Source organism: Aphis gossypii, chromosome 1 (genome assembly GCF_020184175.1).
Source record: "Aphis gossypii isolate Hap1 chromosome 1, ASM2018417v2, whole genome shotgun sequence".
Classification (NCBI taxonomy): Eukaryota; Metazoa; Arthropoda; class Insecta; order Hemiptera; family Aphididae; genus Aphis; species Aphis gossypii.
The window spans coordinates 49,267,090-49,285,737 of NC_065530.1; the positions used below are offsets into that span (position 1 = coordinate 49,267,090).

At 24.8% G+C, this 18,648-nt stretch overlaps 1 protein-coding gene across 1 annotated transcript; it reads left to right on the forward strand.

The window, feature by feature from the left end:
- Nucleotides 1-553: 553 nt before the first annotated feature.
- LOC114126818 (centrosomal protein of 290 kDa) lies at nt 554-16,670 on the forward strand. Its single transcript, XM_027990840.2, has 30 exons — nt 554-1,005; nt 1,096-1,219; nt 2,492-2,607; nt 3,765-3,968; nt 4,330-4,465; nt 5,686-5,822; nt 5,881-5,985; nt 6,791-6,909; nt 6,974-7,106; nt 8,426-8,758; nt 8,824-9,037; nt 9,334-9,499; nt 9,566-9,686; nt 9,735-10,018; nt 10,090-10,252; nt 10,327-10,467; nt 10,781-10,973; nt 11,078-11,259; nt 11,330-11,495; nt 11,561-11,741; nt 11,873-12,101; nt 12,157-12,438; nt 12,510-12,865; nt 13,937-14,341; nt 14,401-14,542; nt 14,831-15,023; nt 15,103-15,287; nt 15,363-15,502; nt 15,562-15,730; nt 15,915-16,670. Exons 1-30 carry the CDS (start codon nt 817-819, stop codon nt 16,191-16,193), a joined length of 5,787 nt encoding a protein of 1,928 aa, XP_027846641.2. The 5' UTR covers nt 554-816; the 3' UTR covers nt 16,194-16,670.
- Nucleotides 16,671-18,648: the final 1,978 nt, after the last annotated feature.

The following is an 18,648-nucleotide window of genomic DNA, read 5'->3' on the forward strand; positions in this document are numbered from 1 at the left end:
GTTCCGCCATTCTGGAACAATGATTCATACAGATTACAGGAGCTACTTCATATTATAGGTCTCTATATATACCACGTAAAAACAACATTTAACAATAAATAAATATAAATATAAGTATATTTATATATTTTTTATTTTCGTTGGTTATTTAGTAACATTAGTACTATGTTTTTAAAAATAAATAAATAAAACTAGTTATATAATAATATACAACTTCACTTAATTAGGTAAAACAGGTATTTACAGTACTATAGTAATAAATTAAAATAAAATTACTAAATAACAACTGTAGTTTCTAAAAATCCCAACTTCTATCAGCCTATCTTACTTATACAATGTCTAAAAACTAGCCGGTCGTTTGGAAAAATAATAAATAGTTTAAAAACAGGCTAGATACTTCATCGCAAAGGGCCTAGATTTTTGCAAAAGACTAATCTTCATATTATGAACTACTTCATAAACGGGTAACATATTATATTGCTTAGACCTTATATGAATTATAATAAATCTATACGGATAAGTAGGACTACGTAATGTTTAGTTACCTATTGAGTGTATGCGTGGTTGCATAATATGTATATACCTACATTATACCGCATTGTGAGTTCTGACAATATAATGTTATAACATGTTGCTAAGGCAACTCTGAAATCATAACAATTAATTTATTGTTGTTGTTGTTTTTTTTTGTTATGTACTAGATTGCTTAAAACAAAAAAATAAAAATCTATTTTTCTACTATATTAGATTATGTTCAATATTAAATTCATATGTATAACAGTATAATAGCTAGGGAATCTAAATAAAAACACAAAAATGGTTCAATTAGATTTAAATAAAATGTTAGCAGTCTCTGTAGATGATATGAACGAACAGGATCTAGAGCAGTGGTACGATGAAATCACAGTAACCGAATGTGATCAATTGGATTTTGAGCTGGATCGAAGGCAATGTGAAAACATGTTTATAATTTTTCGGCGAATATTGATGTATAAAGGAGAACAAGTAAGACGAATACAAAACTGTGTACATATAGCTAAGAACTTGACAATTTGAAATGCGCTATATTATAATGCTTGATTTAATAATATAAAGGTCGATTCGTTGATGACTGAGATCGAAGAATTGGCCACAAAACAAGGAGAAGAAGAAGCGAGAAGATTGAAAAAAGAGGAAGAAACTAGAACTATTAACGTGGATGATTTATCTCAAAATGACCGTAATTAATGAATTATTATTGATAATTTATTATACCCCAAAACGATTTTTTTTATATGAATAGTACAAGGTGGCCGGTGGTGACCTGACGTTTTTCAGGTTTTAACTGCATTCAGAAATTTAGGAGGATGGACACCACCTACTCGATGTAATTTTTAATATTTTTAATTAATAAATGTTTAAATGACATGTAATTATCTCTGTAATTACAAACAACTTTGAGTATTAAATTTCAATTTTCAAGAAAAAATAAATGAGTTCTTACTGTTTGTTTCAAAAACGTCGGATTTCCGTCAGTAACCTTGTATAAACATAAAATAAAAGTAATAACCTATATTAGTACATAAAGTATATTTTTAATAAACCTACTTATAAAATGTATACATATATCGAGCAGAGTAACTAAAAATGTATAATGTTTTGATTTAATCTTGTGATTAAATAAAGCTCCGATTGTAAATAATAAATATTTAATAAATTGGAAACAATTTATTTAAGGTACTCAATCACTTGGGCGAGACCCTTTTCGACCAAAACAAAAAGTTTAATTTAAAGTTTATGTTATACATATAACACATCGAAAATTATTAAAATCTATATGTACCTATAATATTTGTCATCAATTATATGTTAGGTGGTCGTACAAAATCTTATAGGTACAACTTAAAATTTTAAGTTTTCTATTAAATATAAAAATTATATATTATTAATTGTTTATATTATATTGTACATATTTTATAAATGAATTTATATTTTTAATAATTTTCTATAAGTTGCACATAAAGACTTTAAGAATTATAATAAATAATATTGTTATTATTAAACGTTTTGTTTTGGCCGAAAGGCGAAAAGCGAAGGGTACGATTTTGGTCAAACACTTACCGGTAATGCTACCAAGTACTATAATAATTGTATTCCAGTTTCTTATATTCTATAAGTGATAAATAATAATTATATGTCCAGCTTACATGCACCACTGTAAGCAAATTAAATCTTTTATTTTATGTTCTATTTTTTATATTTATTATATGTATGTATCATGCATGGATGGCGGATGCATAGTTGAAAACGTTTGTGTTAGATGCGTCTATTATACATAATTTTTTATATTAATATAATATTTTATTATCTACTAGTCCTGCAGAATATTTGCATCTATCTACCTATTTATAATCCAAAAAGTTAATTAAAAATTTTAATTAATAATTTAATTGTATTAATAATACGTAAATTAGTAAATATTAATTTACATAAACTTTAACTGTATATCTAGAAACTGAAGTAATTCGAAAGGAATTGATTAGACTTGAACAAGAAAATGAGCGTTTATCATCAGACGTTCAACAACAAAAACAAGAAGTTGATTTTAAAGTCAAGGAACTGGATAAGGTCATACAATTTGATTGTTTATTTATTTTATAAAATTTAAAGTTAAAATAAAATACCTAATGATTTTAGATTCTGAGCGGGGCGGCGATGAATATAAAATTTGATTTCACAATAATATATGATTATATGAATACACGACAAGTTGTCGATAAAATGTTTCGATTTTTAACTTTCAGTGTAAATTTGGATAACAAGTTAGATCTAGTTTAAACTTTAAAGTTAAAATTAAAAACTCATTTATTTTTTTAATAATCGGAAAAACAAATAAAAAATTCAGGAAAAATTTCACTGGATCAAAATTTTTAGAAATTTAATACAAGATCCTACATAAATTATTCTTATACCTTTAGAACAATATTAAAAATATATAGCCATAATTTTTTAATATACATTCGAAGTTAGAATTTTGACGAATTTTATCAAAATCGCAAAAAAGCTAACCATTTCCTTGTTGCTTTATTTTTAATATCTAAATTTTGAAATTTTAATGCAAGATTCCCATAAGTATTATATACTAAAAACCACATGCCAATTCAGTAGATAATTATGTAAAAACAATTGTTTTCTACAGACATTTTAAGTTTAAATATTAACGAAATTACTTATTTAAACGATAAATAAGAATGTTAGGTAATTATTTTGTTATAATTTAAAAATATTATTCATGGTAACTTAAAATATTTTTACGTATAATTATTTGTATATTATTACCTATTATGAATTTTACTATATGCAAGTACACAATAATACTTTTGATTTATTTTATAGTTCTATTTTTTTCTTTTTCACGGTACTCACAAAAAGATAAAATAAAAATTGTAGTTATATTAAATATAACATTATCCAAGAAAAAATAATATCAATCTATCGACTATCGAGGTACTAAAAATAAAATAAATGAATAATGAATAATAATTAATAACTATATAGGTTTATAAAAAAAAAAAACATCACGAAATTTACTTAGGTAGTGATATTATATAAGCTGACGGTCCGTTTCTGCTCAGAATCGTTTTTCATATACTTTATACAATGATATAATATCATTGAATTCTAATTTAACACACCCATAATAGTGACCCACTCTGCACCTAATGTACAGCAAAGCGGTGTATCCACTTGCTTACCTTTTTAATTATGTATTGTATTTTTTATAGATCACTGCACAATTATCAAAAGTCGAAAATGAAAGAGATTTTCTTCGCCGAGAACTTGATGCTGTACAAGATGATATTTCTGGGCGACAACTAGACGATCAACCTATTGAAGATAACTTGACAATGGCTGAACGGTTTAAAGATTTAACAGAATCTGTTAGACAAAAAAACCAACATATCACACAATTACTTAACGACATTGAGGTATCTTTTATATGATCATTAATTTGATTGTTACAAAAGTGGCACACCCAAAGGGTTGGCAATGTTGGCATTGTAATAGTCCTACAAACTGTAGCAATCTGTAAAAGCATATAATATATTCTATATTTATATAATACTTATTTTTAGTAAAAACATTTTAATTTCAATATATTTTAGTTTATCGACCTTTATGTAAATAATTATAAGTTTTAACATAACATTTATGTTATAATATTTAAATGTATTAAACAAATTAATGGAAGTAAATTACTTGATTGCCCCCTTCCCCTTACCCACCACAAAAATATTTTGGTCATACCTATAAATAACCTGATTCTGTTACTAAAAATATTTTATTTAGATATCAGAAAAGGAAAATCGAATGTTAAAACAACTATTAACAAGCACGAGAGATGAACTTAAAAATGCTACGCAGCACTTGAATACATTAAGTGCTGAATTTGGAAATATGAAATGTTTACAGGATGAGTACACAGGTTTATTATTTTTACTATACTGTCATAATAAATAGTAGGTGAATACTATATATTCAGAGATGATCAGTTGTAAGAAGCGGGCTATTATTTCCCATGGTTTTTTTTTTAAATTCATTTATGTTTTAAGCGATTTAAGAGGACGTTATACTCGCATGTTTTGTCTCTGTCTTACTAGCATATAACGACATAAAATACTAAATACCAAAATGCATATTAAGTAGAAAACAGTTACAATTTTTAATAATGGATATTATTATAGTGAATTTGTCTATTACCAAACATAAAGTAAAAATATCTATGTTCTCTCGTGAGATTTTTACAATATTTTAATTTTTAACTGAGTTACGTGGAGTATGTGAAATACTGATGTTTATAAATGTTCATAATAGACTTATACATTTAAATATTGTAAAAACACTAAAAACCGACAACGAAAGTACACAGGTACCTAATACTCTTAATTTTAAGTTAAATCACATTAATATTCAAGCATACACAAATTTAAACTACTGGGTTCACACTTTTCAGGTACGACGTTCTCTTAAACCCATTAAATAAACCGTATTCTTTATAAATTATTAGTTATTAATTTATTATAGTTATTAGTTAAAACATAATTTATAATTTAATCTAGGTACAATTTGGAAATTATACAAAACACCGTGATGTATTTTAAACATTGAGTTACATTTTAAGCAATCAAAAACCTGGTAACACTAGGTATCATTATGATATTCAAAATACATTTTTAGTCCAATTTAAAGATTCTCATCAATTGTTTTGCTAGACAATTTTAATTATACTATATTTAAAATATATTGTTAATTATTATTTATTAAAAATAATTTTGTTTTTTCTTTTTGTGCAGACATCAAGGCATGTAGTTAACTATACGTCTATACCTACTAATAAGTAATACAATATTAATTGGGTATATTAAAATATACTTATAGTTAATACCCACTATGTGATCGTAAAGTTTATTTTTTTAAATAATTCTACACAACCTACCAACTCAATTGTTGTTTGACACTGAATTCTTGTTAAATAATAATTTAAATTTTATTCTGCAAAAAGTCATAAGCCAAATTAAAATTAATAAAATAATTCATGCTCCCATGGCCCCACCCATAAAAATTAATTTGTAAACCTCTGAATATATTATTCCCACGAGTATTGTGATTGTTACTAATTATGCAATTCAAACAATGATTTAATAGACAGAATTAAAACATTGGAACTAAACGATAAGGGTCTACGTAGTCAAATTTCTGAACTAGTAGCCGAAAAAGAAAAATGCGAAGAACAAATTGATGAATTAGGCGAAGAGCTAGAATCTAGAATTAAACAATTAACGGTAAATATATCAATTACTTTAATAAAAATAATGTATACTAAAATAAAAAATTTTTTAGGAATTATTGACAAGAAAAGATGAAGAGATTTTGAATTATAAATCAAGAATAGGATCAACAGATTCAATTGAAAATCAAAATACATATTTGGCAAAACTTCAAGAAGTATGATTACTTTATAAATAACATACATAGTTTACCCATGGGCGCTGCGAGGGGGGTTGCAAGGGAGTGCACTTGCACCCCCAGGCTTTTCAAAAAAATAAAAATAATAAAATTAAAACAATTGAATGGTTTTATATAATATAATAATATTTATAATATTAAATAATAATATAAATTATTATTATTATATAATATATTATAATAATTACTAATATACAATATATATTAGAATTAGAAATCACGGTTAACTGTGCACAATGTACCCCCTTGATCAAATTCCTGGCGGCGCCAATGAGTTTACCTTTAATGCATAAATATATAATTAATTGATAAACATACAAATATTAATAATTAATGCACCTATACCGTTGCATAAAAAAGATTAATTTAATTACCCACTAAAATATAATGAACAAATTATGATGGGCTAATAAATAAATCATGTTTAAATCATGAAATTTATTTATTTTGGGCGATACAAAATCTGATATTAGACCATAGAGTGATCATATTTTTCAACCATAGAATAAAAATATAATAAAAGGTTATAAGGTATAATCATGAATTAAGATAAGATAAGCTAAACTAAACTATTTATTTTAATTCATGGGTATAATCCTTGCTTATACTAAACATTTACTCTATATGCATAGGTATATGCAGCTATACTACGTATTTTTGTACTACGTCATAATAATGAACATTCTAATTTTCGATAAATATTTTTCACGTACATTACTTACTATAAAATAACTTATATACACTTATATTTCTATAAAGAAGGTGATAACAATTATTATTTTAGACAGTAGCCAGGCAAGAAGATCAAATAATAGAATTCCAAAAACAAGTCCATCAAGCAACCAATGATATAAACCGGAGTGCAGCTGCACTTGAACGACAGAAAAAATTATATAATGAACTGTATAATACTTAAATATTACTTAAAAGTTAAGTATATTAATTTAATTTATTGTAATATTTATAGACTTATTAAAAATAAAGAATCTCCTGAATTAGAAGACTTGCGGAAGAAATTATCTGAAACTCAGGAGCAATTAGAATTGGGCTTAGATAAGTGTCAAAAAGCAGAAGAAGATGCCACTGAGAAAGCAGAACAAGTAACGTTTTATATAATTAATGAACTGTATAGTCATTATTGGAGAGTTATTAAAATAAAACAAAATTATACAATTAATTTTGTGAAATATGTGAAAAAACGTGAAATATTAAATAAAAGTTTTTATTCAATACTTATTCTTAAAAAAATTTTAATCGATAAAAAACAAATGATTAATGAATAAATGAGAACAACTCGTCAAAAATTTAATAAATAGGTATTTAATTAGATTTAAATTTGTTTATCTTATTTATTTACTTAATTTATTTATAACGACGTTCTCTATTACAAACTACTGATCAAGTACAAGAATAGGAAATATTTAAAAATATATATACTTATAAAGTTATAACTTATAAGTAAAATATTTAATAAAACGCATTTATATCAAAATATACAAAAATATGAAATAATGAATATTTTATTTAGGATGTTATAAAACGTTCTTATTTTTACTCATGTTAAAATGTATAGTATTTCATCAAGCATGCTTGTCCCCATTTTTTTAATTTAAATGATTAAGAATATCATCACACCATTTAGTTTTTCTCTAGTACACGAAACCATGATCAATGGCGCAACTAGAAAAATTTTCCGGGGAGGGGGGGTAATTACAACCCCTTAACCCCCCCCCCCCCCGTGGTTACGACACTGGTCATGAGCAACATAAATATGACGTATTGCAAAAATTATAGATAATAATATTTCTGGAGGTTTGATTTATTAGTTACTCATTTAAATTTTTAAAGTCGAATATAAATTCAAATAATAATAAAGTATAAAACCGACATTTCAAGCCCTTAAAAATATTATTCTTTATAATTTTTATATAATAGGTAATTTTACTCGATACGTGAATGCGTTTTGTCTATGAGATCGTTTTAAAAATGACTGTTATTTATAGAGTTTAAAAATTGAATAGTGGTAGGCGGTAGCGTATGATTGTATGTGTATAAACTATAAAGTATAAAGTTAAGAGATTTTTACTAAAAATGTATAACCCTCAACCAAACTTAGTTCCTAATTACAATAGTGGTTACCCATTATACATTTAGTTAGTTTTAAGTTATTTAAGTTTATGTACCAATATATAAATAAGTTCATGAAAACGGTAAAATATATGGGGGAACTAGGTACAATGATTTGATCATATAAATAATTAATTATAATCTATAGAACCTACTGAACCTATTTTGATGAAATATCGATGTTTCAATTAGGTGTTAAAATATTATATATGTATATGATATATTTCGAAAGGTTATTTCAATTTTGCTTTAATATTTTTAGAACATAAGTAAACACTTTATTTTTTAATAGATAAGCAAATTAATTATACGAATTCGTGAATTTGAATCTGGTGAATATGGTTTGGAAGAGGCTACGGAACAGATAAGAAAACTTAAACAAGAACTGGATGTACGAGATAATCAAATAAAAGATCTAATAGATTCGAGCAATCTACTTCATCAAGAAGCTGATCTATTAGAGCAAGATAACTTGGCCATGAAGGAAAAATTAGGTTTGTCAGTAGACGATGTTGTAAGACCAAAAGGCATGATGGCTAGGCATAAAGAAGCACAAACAAAAATAACTATGTTACAAAAACAACTGGACGAATGCAAGGAAGTTATTGTTAATCTAAAATTAAAAGTATATTTTTTTCACCGTTTTACGAAAATAAAAAATTATTTTAATTAAAATGTATTTCATTTTAGAATCGTAGTTTAAATAAATCCACTGAGTCTGTTAAAAATATTAGTTCAGACGGGGAAGACGATAGAGGTCAAATTCCCAATAAATCTGAGATTTCTAAACCAGAAACAGATATCGGATCTGAACTTGAAGATAATGTAAAAGAATTAATCGAAGAAAATGAATCACTTAGAAAAGGAATGCATGAAATACTCGATAGTATACACAATCAAGATGGTAATACTACTTACCAACTATTGTTTATTTATTTAAACAATAATTAGTAATTACTTATCAATAAAATATCAAAAAATTATAAATTTAGTTTTTTTAAAGTAATAGATATTTAAATACCTTGGTATATTTTTAACTATTACTTATTCTATTTAAATGATAGTTTATTTGAAATTTTAATTATTCTATAAATACATTTATATAAATTAACTGCCTATACTCATAATAATATAATATACTTATTTTATATAAAATATTTTAACTGATGATTGATTATATTAATATAATGTTAAACTTAGGATTAAGTGTTGTACGAATTGAATGTCAAAGCTTAGAGAGACTTTTGGAAGCTATGGATGCCAGACATGTAGCTGGATGGTATCAACCTGGTATGCGATTATTGGCTCGAATCAATAATTTGGAGGGTGTAAACTCAAATCTTAGACACCAAATTCATTTTCTACAGTAATTTTAAAAAAATTACATTTTGCTAAAATTATTACTAACTATCATCACATAATAATTTTATAGTGATGCACTAACTGCAACCAAACAAGAACTTATCAATACACAGAAAGAAGAAGTTAAACTAAAGAAGCATAATGTATTAGAAGAAATAAAAGGAAATGAACTTTCAGAAAATCTCAAAGAAGTAAAATATTTGTTATGTAGGTTAACTTTGTCTATAATAATTATATAGTTACAGATTGAGCAAGAAAAATCTCTTCAATTAGAAGAAGAAGTACAATTATTTCAAAATAAATTCCAACAGTTACAAGATGAAATGAAATTAGTAAATGATGAATATGATAATGAGAAACAGAAAATAAAATTGTTGGTAGATAAATTAGAAGAAGAACTAAAAATAACCCGTAATAAGGAAAATGATTTGAGAGAACGTTTTCTTGAATTAGAAAAATCATGGAAAACAATGCTTGAAAATCCAGATCAAATTAAACGGCAGCTTTCTTATAATGTTATAAAGTAATAAATTTATTTAATACCTATTATATAAATGTATGTTTAATATTAACATTTACAAATTTTATAATTAGAGTTACAGGATTAACTGAAGAATTACAAGTGATTAAAAGAATGTATCAATGTTGTCTCGAAGAGGAACAAATTTTAAAGAAAGAAAAACAAAAAGCTCTTGAAGAAGTGTGGACATTGAAGGCAACTTATAGCAAGGAAATAGAAAATTCATTAAAAATTCAAGTACATAAAAAAATATAACTATTTACTCTATCTACATGTTTGTATCTAATATTTAATTTTTTTAACTATCTCAGGAAAAGCAAAAAAATGAACTAAAAAAATTGAATGATCAAATGAAAAATGTAGTAGATATTGAGGAATATAAAATATTGAAAAATGATTTTGAAGTTTTAACTGCTAAACATAGAGAAATATTGCATTTAGTTCTGTTTAAGGTATATAATTTATGAATAGACTAATTATTAGTTGTTCTGAATAGTTTTAAATACTAACATAACTAACCTATTATTTATATTTTTTTATACATGAGGATATGTCATGTATGACTATATACCTATTAAATAATAGTTAGAAGGATCATTATTGATTAAATATACTATTGTATATAATGTATATTATATGTATACACTATACACACTTAAATATATATATTTAATCAATGGTAGTATCTTTTATGGTAATTCTATAATAGTTTGTAATTCAAACTTTGAATAAGTTTAAATAGTATAAAAATAAATTTTACCCTAGGAGGATACGTTAAAATTATCATTAGAAAGATTAATGACCGAAGTTACTCTCTTAAAAGATCAACGTTTACATTTTGTGATTGAAGTATCAAACTTTTATGGAACAAACGATGAAATGACTTCCATAAAGGCAGAAAATATCATTTCTAATCAAAGAGCAGAACATTCAGAAAAAATGTATTCACTTTTAAAAGGTAATTACTAATTTTATTGTATTTAAATAGTTTATGGGATAAAAATATTTGTGAAATTTTTTTTTCAAAATGTAACAAAGTAATGAATTTTACATATTCTTAAGACCAAATGGAAGAAATGGAATCTAGATGTAAAAACCTCGAGCAAAATCTATGTGATATGCTTGAAGCAAATTTATTATGCCAAACTGAAGAAGTGCGGTTACGTGAAACAACAGTTAATATGGTAGATGAATCAGAATATGTTAAAATGTGTAACCAATTAAAAGAAGCCCATAATAGTTTAGTAAGTAAACTATAGTTTAATATAACATTTATTATTTATATATATATATCAATATTTTTATATGTTTTAGGAAGAAGCTATTGGAGAAAAAACTAGATTATTGAGAATACTAGAGATTGCTCAGAATCAAGTACATGACCTTGAGCAACATCACAAACGATTAGACCATCAACACGATGTATTGCAAAGACGTGTCATAGAACTTCAAGCCTTGAGTGACGAAAAAGCAACAATTGGTAAAATAAATTTTATATCAACTTCAATAATTTATCTACAAAATCATTTTATACAATAATTATAGACAAATTAATGCGCGAGATTGCAAACCATGAAGTCAATCTAATGGCAGCTTCAGTTGAAGAAACAAAACTTAAAACTATAATACAAGATCAACAAGCAAATATTGCTGGCTTAGAATGTAAAAATGATAGAATTTTAGAGCAACATGAATCGATAACTCTACATTATAGAACGAAAATATCGTAAGTAATGAAAACTTAATTTGCAAGTAATGCCAATATAAATATTAAAAAAAAAAAAAAAAATACTAAAAATAAACTACTACTATAAATACTAGTATTTATAATAAATAATAACACATAATATTTCACAGGCGATTAGAAAAGATAATTTTTGAGTTACAAAGGCGTTATCACGGCACTGTACCTTTAGTGTCTGAACAAATATGGGTTCATCACAAACAAAAACTAGAAGAAGCATTAACAGTAACTTATAGAAAGTGGATATGTGATAATAAACCAAATGATTTCGATGAAATAGTCTTTATTCCTACAAAGACTACTGAAGATTATCGTTCAAAGTACACAGAACTCCAGTTAAAAGTAACCAAAATAATTAAAATTAATAATTATAGTGAATAATTTAAAAATATTACAGGAGCTAAAAGTTCAATTAACCTGCAATGATTTACAAAAAAAAAATCAACTTTTTATTGAACGCATTGAAAAACAAGACAACTTTATCGAAAGTCTCGAGAAAGAAATCATGCGAATGGATTCTGATTGTATGCATAACTATTTATCATGGGGAATTCAAGAATTTTCTAATGATGCAAAATTAAAACCAAAAACACTAGATAAACAAATTAGCGTACAATCAGAAAACAGTTTTAAGATATTAGAAGGAAAGTTAGAAGATCTTAATAAGCAGTTAATAATTGTAAGCAGAATTACTAATAATAATTTGTATATAATATTATATTTGATAAACAACAAAATTATTACATATAGGCAAATAACAACATTCTCATTGAAAAAGAAACTAATAATTTAACTATCAAAAAACTTCAAACAACCTTGAAAGAACTGGAAGATGTCAAAGGTTGTCTAGAAAAAGAAATATTTGAAAAAAATGAACAAATTAGAAAATTGACTGTTGAATTAGCATCTAACGACATCCCTGAAGCTGATACTCAGAATCCTGCTTTATTGGCAACAATAGAAAGCTTAGAAACAATTATTAGTCAAAAAGAAGAAACTATAAATAGACTTCAAGAGTTATTAAAAGAATGTAGAGAAGATCATACAAAGGAAATAATTGAATTACAGAAAAATGCTGAAGCACACAATATTAATATTAGAGAAAAGCAAGTTTTTTAGTATTATTTATTAAAATATAGCACTTTGCTGTGGGCATTAAGAAGGAGAAAATTAGGGAAGGTATATTTTAAATTAATAGAGGATATGTAAAAAGGGGCAACAGCAGAATTAAAGAGTGTATAATGCATAACGTATTTGGAGAAACGGAAGAATTTTGTGTAAAAGTAAGTGTATACCAGGATTCAGTATAGGGCTAATACCAATTCTTCTTAGTCCATTACTAAAAAAATTATGATGAGATAAGACATATGATGAAGATGAGGAATGAGCTGTACCGGGTTCAAATACTTATTTGATTGTTTCTACAAAAGAATAGTGATTTTGAGGATGACATCAAAAATGTGTGGATGGATAAAAATGGAGAAAACATCAAGTAATTTTTATGACAAAAGGATACTGTTGATAATAAAAAGAAGATTTTATTAAGTAGTTATGAAGCTGATCATGTTGTATAGATCAGAAAATTGAACAGACAGTGGACAATAAAACAGAAAGTAGTGACTATGGCAAAGATGAGAATACTTAGATAAATATGTACTAAGGAAAATAGAATAACAAATTAATTAATTAGTATTATAGGTTGTATAGAAGTGGCACTAATTGTAGACAAAACAAGAAAGAATAAATTTAAATAGTTAGGTCATGTCATGAGGAGTGGTGACTTAGAAGCAGTGATAATCCCTATGAAAATGAATGTAGAAGAAAAAATAGGGAGAGGAAGACCAAAGAAAATATCTAACAAATTAAAATATGGTGCAAAAATAGGTGGAGTGTAAGTAAAATGAAGCTAAAAACAGAACCCTATGGAGGTATAACATAAGGTAATCAACACCATATAGTTGGAAACAAAGGGGCTAAAAGAAGAAGTAGAGAATAGCGCATTTTTCAATCACTATACAATTTATATATTATTATTATTATTAATTATTATGAATTATATTATGCAACAAACTAATGATTATTTCTAAAAATAATAAAAAAAAACCATTTAATAACTATAACATTTATTTTTTTTAATGTAAAATATATAATAATTTAATTATGTTAAAATTTTAAAGATCACAAAAAGGCATTTCATCTCCTATTCATTCAAATAACATTAAATCAGTTGTAAATCAATATATGATACGGATAACTGATTTGGAAGATAGAATTAAACAAGCTGATGATGATCTTAATCAAGCAAATTCCGAAAAAGAACACTGGAGTGGTGTAGCTGAAAGAAGACTTAAAGAAATGGAACAAATGAAATCTGAAGACGACTCAAAAGAAAAGGATGCTGAAATTGTTAGACTAAATGAAATAATAATGGGATTTCAAAATAGAAGAGATACTCTACCAGCTCAAAGAGACCGGCTGAGAGTTGAATTAGACAAAATGAAAAAAAAATTGAATGATTACGAAAGACGTGAAAAAGAAGATAAATCAGAAATACAGAAATTAAGGCAGCAATTAATTTACAGGTATAGAAGTGCATGAAGTAATTTTTTCACATAAATATTTAATGGATTTTATTTTATAGGCCCCATTTAGGAGGAAAACGAGATGAACCTATATCAGTTGTTAAAGAAGAAGCATTACTAAAAAAAATTAAAACATTAGAAGTACAACTCGATGATTATAAAAAAAAAGATGAACAAAACAAAATGCTACGCAAATTAAAGGTTTTTAAATAACAACAACTATTAGTATAATATATATACTTTTAGCTTTAAAAAATATTATAGTTCTTATTTTCTGATAGTATTAAAATAAAAGAAATGAAATATAAAAGACAAATTACATATTAAATGTATACATTTATAGTATATAAATCATATATACTTTATTTAGTATAACTATTAAGACAGTAATTTGATGAATTATAATTATTATGAATTAATTAATTTAAAAAAAAAAAGATGTAAACATGAATCACTCTGTCTTAACTATTTTTCAAAATTTATTTTTAGTCAGATGAACAAGTTGGTAAGTGGGAGATTAATAAACGACGTCAAGTAACAAATGAAAGGTTACAAAATCAATTATTAGATATGACTAGAGAATGTGATTCACTTCGTTTGAATAACCAAAGGCTGAGAGATAATTTAATGCGAATGGAAAAGGATAGAAATACTTTAGAGCAAAAACTTAAATTGGCTAATGGTGAATAAATTATACATTATATACCTATTTTTTATAAAATAAATAAATAAATTATTTGAGTAAAACTATTTATGGTTAGCTGCAGTACAATCGAGTGCATTGGCAAATAGTCTAGTCGATGAATTGACTTTAGAAAAGGATAGATTATCTAATGAGTTATACACCTTGCGTACAGCTAAAGAAATGATGTCTGGTGGTACATCACTAGCTGAAGTTGTTGTTGAACTTCGTCGAAAAATATCAACTTTGGAACTATTACAAAAAGTATATAGACATTTTATTAAAGAAAAAAAAAAACAAGAAATGTAAAATAATCTTTAATAACTGTTTATTTTTTAGGGCGGAAGTAATGCTTTAATTAAAGAAATAGAAACATTAAAGGACAGTAAAAGTAGATTGTTGAAAACTAAAGCTGGACTTGAAGAAGAAAATGATCGACTAAAAAAAATTGTTGATCGTTTGCAGTTAACGGATAATTTGTTTGTTTTTACATGAAACTATATTAAAATTATTTGATTAAACAATATATTAATTTTAGGAGTGGTGTATCCAGCTTAAGTTCAGATTCAGATTATAATAATACGGATAATAAGCGAACTGCAAAACTAGAACGTTTAGTAATAATGTTAAGAACTGCTGTAGATAAACTAAAAGAAGAAAATAAAAACTTATCACTTGAACGTGTAGTTACTAACATTGATGATAAGGTACCTATTATTAATTGTTGAAATGTAGCCCTATGCAGTGGAGCAATCATAAGTTTCACTGAGAAAAACTGTAAATATTTTTGAAATGGGAATATTTTCAGTGATTTTATAATACATAATACCTGAATATATTAATAATTAAAAAAAAAAAATACTTAAATTATCATATTATTGTTATGAATAGAGTTATGTGGAAAAATTGCAAAGTGAACTTCAGACTACACAAAGCTATTATTTGGATGCAAGTGAAAAATGCACTCAATTGGAACAGCAATTACAAGATTATCGTTCACAATATGAAGCTGTTTTCACCGAAAATGAAAATTTAAAGAACCAGCTGGAAAAAAAATGTTATTTATTAAGCAAAACAAAAACTATGTTACAAAAAGCAGCTGCCAGAGAACAACTAACAATAGAATATCCAAATAGCCAAAGAATTAATAATTCTACTTCCATTGAATAGTTGAATAAATAATTTATTTTTATAGAATAGTTCATTTATAGGTCATACTTTCTTAATTTAAATTATTATTTATTATCTTTTAAAATAATACTAGGTCACTTTTTTTTTTTTAATGTTTATACAATTTCTCATATTTTATTTTTTATATTTATACGTTTTGCACCTTTATATTTTATTTATTAAAAAATTGTTTGATATTAATAATATTATACTATAATAGTTTATGTTATAATTATAGTGAATACTATGTCTATGTGAACTATATAATTTCATATACATATACAAGTAAATAATGTTGAACTAAATATAAATCAGAAAATTAACAACTATTCCTCTCATCACTTTACACTATATTTTTTATTCTCAAAAGTCAGTTGATAAAGTATTATAACTTAATTTTTATTAAATTCTTAAAAAATATAATTAAATGTATTTGAATATTACATTAATGGACACCCCCTTTAATGAAGTATACTATTCATGTATTTTTTTTTTTTTGTACATATTAGTTTTTAATTATTATAATTATCATTCTTGAATAAAAATTATTGTTTTTTTTTTTTTTAACCAAAAAGTATTATAAACAGGGAAAAGAAAAAATACAGACTATACAGTGTAATTCCTTTTAAAGGTAACACTAAATTATTCTGTCCAGTGACATCAAATTGGTTATGCGGGTTTCAGGAGAAGATAGAAAACGCCTAAATACACATTTTTTGATGATTTTTACATTTTTAGATCTAAAAATCAACAACTACAATACAACTTGCATTTTTTTAAATGACAACAAGTGTTTTGAATACCAAATTCGTATATAGATCGAATTTTTTTGAATCAATTTGGTCCTTTTTTTTTACCATAGCTATAAAACCAAAATTGACTAAATGACAAGGCGGTAAAGTTTATGTACATAACATTATTATTATATGACTAAATTAATATTATATTCTTCAACAATGTTTTAATTGATGAAACTATATTATATTATGATAAAGAACAATATTATTTAATATAATATTATAATAAATACTTTAGAAAAATAACTATTATATTTTAAATTAGTGATTATTATTCACTGTTACTACATTTATTAAATTACGGAAAAAATGACCACGGAAATAAAACCCCCCAAAAAAAACCTACAGAAAAAAAGCCAAAAAAAAATAATAGTGCGAGCATTGTAATATTTTATACAAATATTCTGTTAATGATAAATCATTAATCAACGACAAATTTTTAAAAGTAAATAAGAGTAAAATTCTAATACTAAAAAGCAAAGGTAGGCAAGTTAATAAAAATAATTAACTGTGGCTAGTTAAGTTAATTCAATTAAATTGCCAAAGTTATAAGTTAAAAAAAAAAAAAATTAACTAGATAAGTTAAAAGTTAAGATAGAAAATAAAACTAACTTAACTCGATAAAAAAAAGTTAACTTTTTTTTTCAAGTCAAAAATTGCATTAGTATTTTGATTTGTACAAACATTTACCAAGACGCTTAGCAGTGTTAACATAAAACTTAAAATTATTGTTATAGTACATACTACATTGTTATTAAAAACTTATAGGCTACATCTATACATAAAAGAATTAAAATTAATTTAATTGTACAATAATGATAATTACCTAACTATAAAAAGCTTAGTTAAAATAATACAAAATTTAACTTTTTAACAAGTTAATGCCCACTATTGCTAAAAAGTATGTATGTACCTATACCTATATTTTACTACTATGTATATTATTTAAAATACGTATCTATAATAAATGTAAATATATTAGGTATGTTAACATATTAATACATTTATTTATATTTATATTTAATTTTTTGGGACTTTTTTTCCGGGGTATATATTTTATTATTATAAAATAAGTCCTAATAGTGCCCTTTTTGACATTCCAAAAACTATAATAAGTAAATTAAAATGATAGGTATACTAATACATATATATAATTAATTAAAGAACCCTGATCATCATATTTTTGTAATATAAATATTGATATTATAATACAACTATTGTCTAGAAGTCTAGTACTATAAGTGAATAGTTAATATTATTAAATATATAAGTAAATTTATTCGTGATTTTAATTTATAGTAAAACAGCCCACAGGATAAATTTTATTTACATTACTATATTGATGTCTTCGTGTTAGAGTCTATTTTGTACAACCACTGAACCACAACACTCATTGATTAAAAATATAGTATACTTGTATATTATAATCCAAAACTATATTAAATTAACTATATTTAATTAAATTAATTTTAAATTTAAACAATGGGAATTGTTGTCAAGGGTCTAAACTATTACATAATAATTAAATTAATAATATTTAATATTATTATTTATATTTGTAGCTGCTGGTGTTCATGATTCGTACTGGATGATAACACTAAATGTATGATAATGATAAGGATAACGCCATACCGTGCAAGTTAAAATTTAATATTTTT